The sequence below is a fragment of the Castor canadensis genome, chromosome 7 (genome assembly GCF_047511655.1).
Source record: "Castor canadensis chromosome 7, mCasCan1.hap1v2, whole genome shotgun sequence".
In the NCBI taxonomy this organism is placed as follows: domain Eukaryota; kingdom Metazoa; phylum Chordata; class Mammalia; order Rodentia; family Castoridae; genus Castor; species Castor canadensis.
This window is the reverse complement of record NC_133392.1, coordinates 157,107,534-157,117,345: the sequence shown is the minus strand read 5'-3', so window position 1 is coordinate 157,117,345 and position 9,812 is coordinate 157,107,534. Positions and strand designations below refer to the sequence as shown.

The 9,812-nt window shown below is 36.3% G+C and overlaps 1 protein-coding gene across 7 annotated transcripts in view; it reads right to left on the bottom strand.

Moving 5' to 3' along the window:
* The window catches only part of Rere (arginine-glutamic acid dipeptide repeats), a 379,832-nt gene that overhangs the window by 198,642 nt on the left and 171,378 nt on the right, over positions 1 to 9,812 (bottom strand). For 6 of the 7 annotated variants that reach the window (XM_074081432.1, XM_074081435.1, XM_074081431.1 and 3 more), the window contains 2 exons: positions 9,579 to 9,649; positions 165 to 290 (listed from right to left, as the gene is read on the bottom strand). In XM_074081432.1, coding sequence (XP_073937533.1) covers positions 165 to 290; positions 9,579 to 9,649 — 197 coding nt within the window. The remainder of the gene's footprint in view (positions 1 to 164; positions 291 to 9,578; positions 9,650 to 9,812) is intronic. The other variant, XM_074081437.1, reaches the window with a different exon arrangement.

Sequence of the window (9,812 nt, the reverse complement as noted above, 5' to 3'; positions counted from 1 at the left end):
CAAGTCCCGTATTTTGCTTCCTCTGTGCATGTACTTGTTACTCTTTTAAAAACACATATAATACAGCACATTTTTAAAGGGGCTCTGGGGAGGGAGGTAATTCCTATTTTATACCCTATGGGATATAAAATACTGATAGCTTTTAAAAACGGGATTCTCCTTACCCCTACAGGCCCTCTCCCGGCTTCAGAAAGATGCTGTGGTGGCTGTGATGCCACCGGCAGAGAGCATGCTGGGGGTTCACACAAAGCAGGAGTTGGAGATCTGCAACAGGCCTGGGAGTTGTGGACCTAAAAAAGAAAACAGTTTTAAGTTAACGTGCTCAATGCCCCCTTATGCCCTGGTTATTAGGGGCACTCAGCACACAAGTAGGTCTTTGCAAAAGTCCTTTAGCAGATGGCCTCTGTAATCTCAGAGAACTTATTTTACTGTTAGAGTTAAGTTTTCTGCATTAGTCAAAGCTGCTTCCTCATTTCCATGTGAACAAACATATGACCCTGGCTCCACATTTTAATCTAGGTCCTGTCATAAAGAGTATGGTGTGTGCCCCTCAAAATAACCAAGTTAAGAGGTGACATAGTGCCAAAGCACAGTAACAGTGGCATGCTTTATTAACAAAAAATTCAATGGTATCACACAACAGTAATATGAGTCACAGGTGAACAAACTGAGCTTTCAGAAGAGTTTCTAATGAGAGATGCTACAAGCACAAGATGTAAACCCAGTAAGAAAATAGTAGAGGTTTTAGGGCAGCCAAAGAAAGACACTGCCACTTTCTGGGAGTCCTTAGTCTATAATTTTGTAAAGCTGAAGGCAAAATAAACAAAGGCTTAAAAACAGAGAAGAGTGCATTCAAATGAGTTAATTTTCTCAAAATGCCCACAAGGTGAGGATAAATGAACAGCCACAAAGCATAAAGTTCAAAGTAGTCACTATTTCTTCTAGGGGAAAAATCAGCTTGGTATGTACTATGTATCTTTTTTTAAAAAACCCTTGAAAGTATTTAAAACCATCAGAAAAAGATTGGACAGCAACTTCTGAAAGCCAACACAGTCCTTGTAAATATGAGTAAAGATACCTCAGGTAATACTTTGAATATGTTCCCTTTCAAATATTCTAGCGAACACATAACATTTAAAAAAAACTAACCGATCTCATTTCAGGTGTTGTTAAACGAACCGTTAAAAAAAATCCAACCTCTTATATGTAAGAACCTCTCTAGGAAGGTTGTTTAAAAATTACAGAGAAGCAAAGTTTTTAATGTTAAATCCTTATTAAGGTGTCTTGTTATATGTAATTCTTTTTGAGAAACATCCTCTAACAACTTCTATAAACTAAGATTTCAATAAAATTCATTAAATATTTTTGTATGTTTCTTTTAACACCTACACCAAGACAAACACCAACAAAATGAGCTAATATTAGTAATGTCTTTATCATTATCACTTTCTCAAAAAAATCACTATCTGGAGTTTACACATGACTCTCACAGTAAAGCTCCCATGCAGCCAGTCTCTGACTTCTACCCCCTCAATGACAATATAGATGGTATTTTGGGTTGGCAATCATAACCCTCATCACCATGCCTTCCTCCAACCCCTGTGAGCCCACCAAATTCCAAGCAGTATATTCAAAATTTTTCACCATAAGCATCAAAATAAAAGTGAATTCTGGTTGATCTCTTATGTCAGGAATTCAATTCCCCAGAGTTCAAATTCTCATTCATTCAAGTCAACAGTTTTAAAATAATTAACAACAACAACAACAAAAAGCTGGTAAAGCCATTTCTAAACACTGTCATTTTTTTTTAAATATGGGAGTACTTCAACTGATTATTAAAAACATTTTAAGCATTAAAAAAACAAGTCTAAGTCTTTTCACAGAAAAATCATTGTTTTTATCAGAAAATATTGACAATAACTCAGTTTCCTTACTTTTCTCTCATTACTTCCAGTGGGTTTTTCTGAGACTACTTTGAGTTGGTTCTTAACATACACACACAAGTTTGACCAAGACCATCAATATTCTTGCACAGATCTTTGCAAATACCACATTATCTCAAACTTTCATATGGCCCTTAAAAATACATTAGAATACCCAGTTCTCTGCATTGAAAAATTTCACATATAGATAATAAGTTTAGTAAATTACACTTTTAAATCAATATTTTATGAAAATACATACAATTAAAACTTCTTCAAAGATTTCTTGGGAATCCTTAAATCCAATGAAATTAGGAGAAAATGAATTGCTCAGCTGCAGTAATTATGTACCATTAAACTTTACATCCCAGTGGCCTATGCTGCCTGGCAGCCAACAGTGAAAACAGATTGCTAAGAAATGGAGGAAATGGGGCCAAGTAAGATGCTCTGATGTTTACTCCCAAAGCCTCATTTTCATTTCCACTTACGTGAATACCTCTCTGTCCATTTCTACACTGACATTCATACCATGCAAAGAAGATGAAGTAATTAAAAGAAAAACTTCTTTCATTGTTGCTCCATAACTGAGGAAGGCTGGGATATGGATACCCAACCTCAGCTGATTATATCCATCCAACTAAGGAATTTCACTCCACCACATGTCTCTTAATGGGTTAAATAAGACTATTACCTTCATATTCACATGTACAAAGTGCATTTAGTCCTTACACATACTGCAGGAAGTAGTAAGCCCCGTACCCTATTGCACTGATTTATAATGCTAATATAGGCAAGGATGGTCTTTATTTTAAGCAAAGAAAAAAGTTGTAACCTCTAAAAGAATACTCTGACACAACTGAGTAATATGCACCATTTCTTGAAATCACTGTATACTGTACCCTATAAATACTCACAATTATTATGAATCACTTTAAAATAAAATAAATGAAGGAAGTAAAGAAATCACAATATAAGAAGAGCACAATCATACAAATGCACTCACTTCTGACAGGTGAGAGGAACTAAGCAAACAGAAAAGACTAATTCCTTTGAAAGCATAGTCTCATTTGTCCTTCCATTACCTTGGTAAGTAATATCAGCATCCATATTTGGTATAAAGTTTAAGTCTTTTGGTTCATTATCTTACACTACACACAAGTCACAAAGCTGTAACTGAGTGGTAATAACCTTTTTATAGGTCACAAACCAAGATGGTGAAGAGAAGGAACTACTGAAACACTCAATTCTGTAGGCCTACCTTGAGGACTGTCAGAAACAAAAGCAGAAACATTCCCTGTTTGACTCAGAATGGAATCAATGCACCATAAAGCATTTTTCAGAACAGGTGGCCTTTTCTGGGATGTGTACATATAAACTTAGTCTTATCTTTATTAAAAGCCAGTCATATACAAAATTCAAAACAGAATACAATAACACCTAAAAAAATGTTATGACTTTGGATATAGTCATTTAAACTTGAGGAAAATAAGAAGCTATGCTTTTAAAGTAACAGAAATATTTTAAAGGAATAGTTTTATTATTTAAAGGCATGAAATAGTATACTGTGACCTATCCACAGGTCCAAAGGTAAGCAAGCAGATTTCTTGGCCTTGTTTATTATACACAAGGTTAATTTATAGTTTCACGTACATTTTGTCAAGCTAGCACTACCACTAAAGGTTGCTGAAAATTTATCCAGTGGTTTTGTTTTTGGTTTTTGGTGTTACCAGAATTTGAACTCAGAGCCTCTCGTTTGCTAGGCAGGTGATCTGCACTTGAGCCACTCTACCAACCCCATCCAAAATACTTGAGTCAATATTCAATATTTACTATGGACATTATAGTCAGGCAATATGTTAAGCACATAGTATTAATCAGTGAATACAGCACACAACTAAGTATCACATCACAATCACTATTCTATGGAACAAATCCTGTACTACAAAACTTGTAGGCCTGACTTTTCAATCTAAAACAACCTCCCTAGCAGGGTAGGTCTCTATTTCATAAGTGCACAGGTAAATTAAAACAAAGTTAATTAAGAGGGTTAAGTCTTCTTGGCCAAGATCAGGAAAGACAGCAACTGATGAACCGGGACGGGAACCCAAAAAACCTGAAATTTGGAAGTCTAGACTCTCAATATGTGTAGTCCGCTCTCGTCATCTCAGTTCCAGAGTAATATATCCCAAATTCTGAATTACCTATGTTCAAATTAATGCATATTTTCTCTCTTATGCCAACCCTGCTAATGAAATCTCTATCATAAGATATAATATTGCCTATGTTTTTTAACAAAAATGGGAATGTGTAATTATTTATCTTCGATAAAATTTCATTTTGAAGACATGAAAGCACCTTTTTGTTGCTTTCAATCCACCTCTGAGAAACTAAATTTGAGGGAAAGGAGGCAATTTCAATGATAAATGGAACCTAAGCTGGAGACAATTTTTCTGCGGTCCCTCCTCTGCTGTACTGTCAGAGAATGCATGAGTAGAAACTCTCAGAGGGCAAAGAGTTTTTGGAGAGGATTATAGGTACAGATTAGAGATCAAAGAGAAATTAGAAATGTTTCCCTTCAATTGCTTACATATGGCAATAAAATACAGAAAGGGCTATGGTATTAAATCATACCATAATAATGTGATGGAATTAATTTGGTACCAACATTCATGGCAGAAATGGAGCTGTGTCTTCCACTAGGTAACCACTGGTATGTTCATTAGGTATTCCATTCACAACCAGCAATGCAAATGAATGCTGTATGGAATACAAAGGATACAACAGCATGCTCCTCCATGCAGAGCCCTAACAATGCACTCAACCAACAGCCCACTGGAAAGACCCTAACAACTTTAATTTCCTCAATTCCAAGGAATCCCTAACCAGGTTTAAGGACAGTTTGTTTCCCCACTTTTAATAAAGTGAACCAATAGTTTTGACCTAAAACTGCATTTCTAATAATTACATATCATTCCTGGAAACAAATCTGGTATAAGTAACAGCTGAAAAACCTGTTATTACATAATTCCAAGAAACCAAAACCATACTTTCTTCAACAGTATGAATGGTAACATTCAAGAATCCACACAGCATTCCATGCAAAATATTAAAAGAATATTTGATTACTCATCTATGAATAAAGAATTAGAATTAACTCAGGGTTAGACTAAATTTCAGATTACTAGTAATCTCTCAGATTCCATGATTATTTCTAGACAATATATTATCTTGAGTATGCTAAGACTGGAGTTTTACAAAAAAATGCCAAGTAAGAAATCTTCCTTTTAGAACAAAAAATGAATGTCTGTCTCATTATCAGTCCTACTGGGTGTTCTCCAAAAAAGACTGGGATTTGAGCTGGGGGTATGGCTCAAATGATAAGAGTGCCTGCCTACAAAGCACGAAGCCCTGAGTTCAAACCCTAGTAACACACACACACACACACACACACACACAGCACGAAGCCCTGAGTTCAAACCCTAGTAACACACACACACACACACACACACACACACACACACACAGAGAGCCCGGTTATACCCCCTGCTACAAATTATCCAATTAGAATCAAGGAAGGAACAATATTTTGCAGTTCTTCAGTCCCATTTCTGGTGTTGAGTTCAGCAAAGAACACAAAGCAAGATTTTAATAAATGCCACTCAGAGGCATCGACCATGGCCCAAAATTCCTAACTGCAGTCTGGGATAAAATATTCCTTGATAATCCTGACTCATTCAGAGGAAGGAAAACAAAAAGAAAAAAACCACCACTACAACAACAAAACTCTCAAAGCAAACTAAGTCACATTATGACCTAGAAAACCTGTAAGAAGGCAACAGAAGAAGGGGCTGTAGATGGCTCTTTCAGTTGCAATTAATGGAGATCCACTTAATCCAGCCAAAGTAAAAGAGTTCTGTACTAACAAGGAACAAGAAGATGATATAAGAATGCAGTGGGGAGAAGCATTTCCTTGGCAATCCACTGCTTTCACAGATCTCCTACCCCTAGCATGTCAGCCCTCCCAACCTTGCTAGCTACATAAAGGCAATTTTTTTAATTGGGGCGGAGGCGCAGCACAGTGCTGGAGTTTGAACTGAGGACCTCATGCTTGCTAGGCAAACACTCTACCACCTAAGCCACATCCCCAGCCACTTTTTTATTTTTTCGCTTTATTATTTTCCAAATAAAGTCTCACCTTTCTGCCCAACCTGGCCTGAACTGTTATCTATTTAAGCCTCCCAGGTAGTTGGGATACAGATGTTTACAACCATGTCCCGCTTTATTGGCTGAGATGGGGTCTTGATAACTTTTCACCTGGGCTGGCCTCAAACCACCATCCTCCTGATCCCTACCTCCCAAGTAGCTAGAATTATAGGCATGAGCCACTGTGCCCAGCTATAAAGTCAATTCTTGACTCATCCTTTCAGCTCAGTCCCTCTGCTAGCTAACCCAGTTCCTCAGTTTTCCAGCTCCAAATTCTTTGGTTTTTGTTGTTTTTCGGTTTTTGATGATAGTGAGATTTAAACTCAGGGCTTCATCAGTTCTAAATTCTTAAAAAAGAAATGTGACTCAAGTCTGTGATGAAGCTCAATGACAGAGTGCTTGCCTAGCATACACAAGGCGTACCCTAGTTCATATTGCTCAATTACTCTTTTCAGGCTAAGCCATGAAGATCATAGATTGCCACTGCATACTACTATTGTTTTGAAGGGCTAAATAAAGAATTTTCCATGTTTTAAATATACCTAGCAGTGTGAGGTAGCAGTGGCCTTATGTGCTCTGGTTGTTGAACATTAATAAAGCAAAATTCAAGGATCCTCCATTCTCATAAACAAGATGACCACACAACCTATCATCGAAGTTGGGACATTACTGAAAATGAAAGGGGAGGTTTTTTAATTAGTCTGGCAGGACCAAAGACATAAACAAGAACCCAGGTGGCTATGTCCTATATCATAGACTCAGATTTTTATCTTACATAGAACTAGTTCTTAAAATGTTACAGAGTTCAATAAACTGGCATTGTGTTCGTCTCCATCACTGGTAGGAGGCATCTTCTCATCCTCACTTTTCAATTCATTAACTTTTATTGTCTTTAACATTGTTATCTTACCGTAGAGTCTTGCCATTGTAATATGTACCATAAAGAAAACTGACATAGTTCTTTTTACAGTTCAAAACTATATCTCATACTCAAACACTCACTGTGAGGGATAGAGGTGGGACTCAAGTAGTAGAACACCTGCTTTGTAAGCATGAGGACCTGAGTTCAAAGCCAAGCACTCGCCCCACCATCCCAAAAAAAACCACCCACCATAAAATGATTCTTGTATCTGATGTAAACTAAAAAGCACATTTGCCAGTTAAAACCCCAAGCCAACTTTTTTTTTTATAATAGCTAAAAAGGTAAAACATGTAATTACTCAATATTTCAAAGCTATTAGATTTTTCATTGCTCCACTTTGCCATGTTATTTGCTATGGGCAAAACCAATTCCAATTTCATTGTTTTAAACTTCTGCAGAAAAATACAGCATATTTCCTTCTGTGAGGGTATCCCCCCCCTTTATAACTTGGATAAACTAGAACGGGAGGAATCTTGGTTTTTCTCATTTATTTGGTTATCTTTTCATAAGATGTACAAAAGCAAGAAAAGCAAAAAAATGAAAATAATTACATTTCTTACAGGAGCAAATATTTTATCATCTCTATTATTCTTGCATAAGAACTCTGAGTATGAGCAAAGTACAGAAACTCAGAACCTCAAAGAAGAATACAAGAAATAGTAGTGTGAGCTTTTTAAAAAGGTATCTAAATATACAGCACCTTACTTCCCACTTGTTTTTGCAGATAGCTTTAATATGTTGTACTAGACAAATACTAACAAGAAACTTCAGCTTTTATTGCTGTTAATATCTAAGCAATTACCGTAACTCAGCAGGAACTTCTGCATGGAACTATCACTCTAATCAGCATTTCATAAGAGATGCTGTTTAAACATGAAGGCACCTGCTAATGTGCAAAAAACTGTCAGAGGGACTCAGACTCTAATAGGTAAAAGAAAAATCTTTACAATTTGATCTCACAGCTATATATTCTCCATGGTACACTGGCATTTGGGTTAGTAAAGATAACACACACACAGCTAACAAGCAGGGAAAAAGCAGTAGTAGCAGCCACTAGCAAAATAAAACTCTTCAAAAAACAAGGCCACCTCCCAAATTTTTTCAGGTGTCAGTCAGAGCAGTTATCTGTTTAGAAAAAAAAAAAAAAATCTTTGTAAAGAAAACTTGAAGAGCAAAGACCTTTAAAAGATGGTTTAAAAAAATCTTATTGGTATGAAAACTGAACATAAAGAATAAACTGCAAGAATGTTTTACAAACAGCCAAGGAAACTTTAAGCATCCTACTAAAAAAAAATAAATCTTAGAAGTAAATGTACAGTTGACTCTCTTTCACTACATTAGTTTTCCTTAGACTGAAATATCACATATAATGTGTATCAGAAAACACACACTGTTAAGTCACAAAGGATTCTGGAAATGAAGGCATCCACCCTAATACACATTCTCTAAGACTAAAGAACCTTTACAAATAACAGGACCCCATTCCAAGGTGCAACGTTTCAAAAGATCTGCAAATGATACTACTTTAATATTATTTTACATAGTAGTTGTTTTGGGAAAATACATAAGAAACAGTGATTCGACCCCACCCCTCAAAGTACTGGGGATTGAACCCAGGTCCTCAGACGTGCTACGCAAGTACTCTACCACTTGAATTATACCACCAGACTTTTTGTTTGTAATTTTTTGCATGTTTATGAGATGGAGTCTAACTTTGAGCTAGCTTGAACTAACAAATCTCCTCTCTCTACCTCCCAAGCAGCTGGAATTACAGGTATGTACCACTACTCCTAGTGTAATACTGGTTCTTAATTGTACATTGTTCTTAAGTGAATTTTTAAAAATCACAACAGCATACTAATATGAAAAACAGTTGCATCGAGGTATGTGAGGTAGACGTGTACGTAAAACCAATCACGTTTATTTGTGCAAAATCTTTACAGACAACTAAAGAAGCCAAGCCCAATGTGTAGAACTACTGGTATAAAACTGAGAGACTGACTTCACAATGGACAATGTCAACACAGCCACAGTCAGGAAAAGTCTTCAATTAAGAAAAGCATGCTGTGCCAGGGCGAGACTTCCTCTTCCCAACTTCTACCTCTGAGAGACCCCAAAACAGGTTCAAGATATATACCATACCTACTGAAATAGCAAAGAAAAGTACAGTTTTCCCCAGGAAACTAGTCTCTGACTCCTTTATATTTCCTACTTGTTAATTCCAAAATTTACTTCAGGTTCTTAACAATGGATGAGAACAAACTACTTCAGAAACAAGAGAGAATCTCTGACATTGTCTAAACAGCTACTAAAGGAATAAATATTTCAGAAACATTGCAACACTGAGTGTCACAAAACTGAGGATATTAAACTAGCAACTGCCTTGTTTCAGTGCACAGCCCAGAGGTGGTCAGCATTGAAGGTAAATGTTATTACATCAGTGGTGATGGAGAAGCAATCAAAAGAGACAGCCAATGGAGCTAGAAACAGAAGGTACAGGGCAGAAGAACAGCACATTAAAAAATGCTTACCAGTTTGAAGTCTTGAATGCTACAGATGAAATATGGTGTGTTTGGCCTCCGACTCTCGATATACACACAGTCTTTAAAAGAAAAAGAAATTTTAAAACAATGGCATTTACCATTAAGGGAACAAAGATAAGGCCCATAAAACCACTGCATAAATAAATAAATGATACAGCACATTACCTTTTATAGTAAAAAAAAAAAATATATATATATATATATAATATATATATATTACTA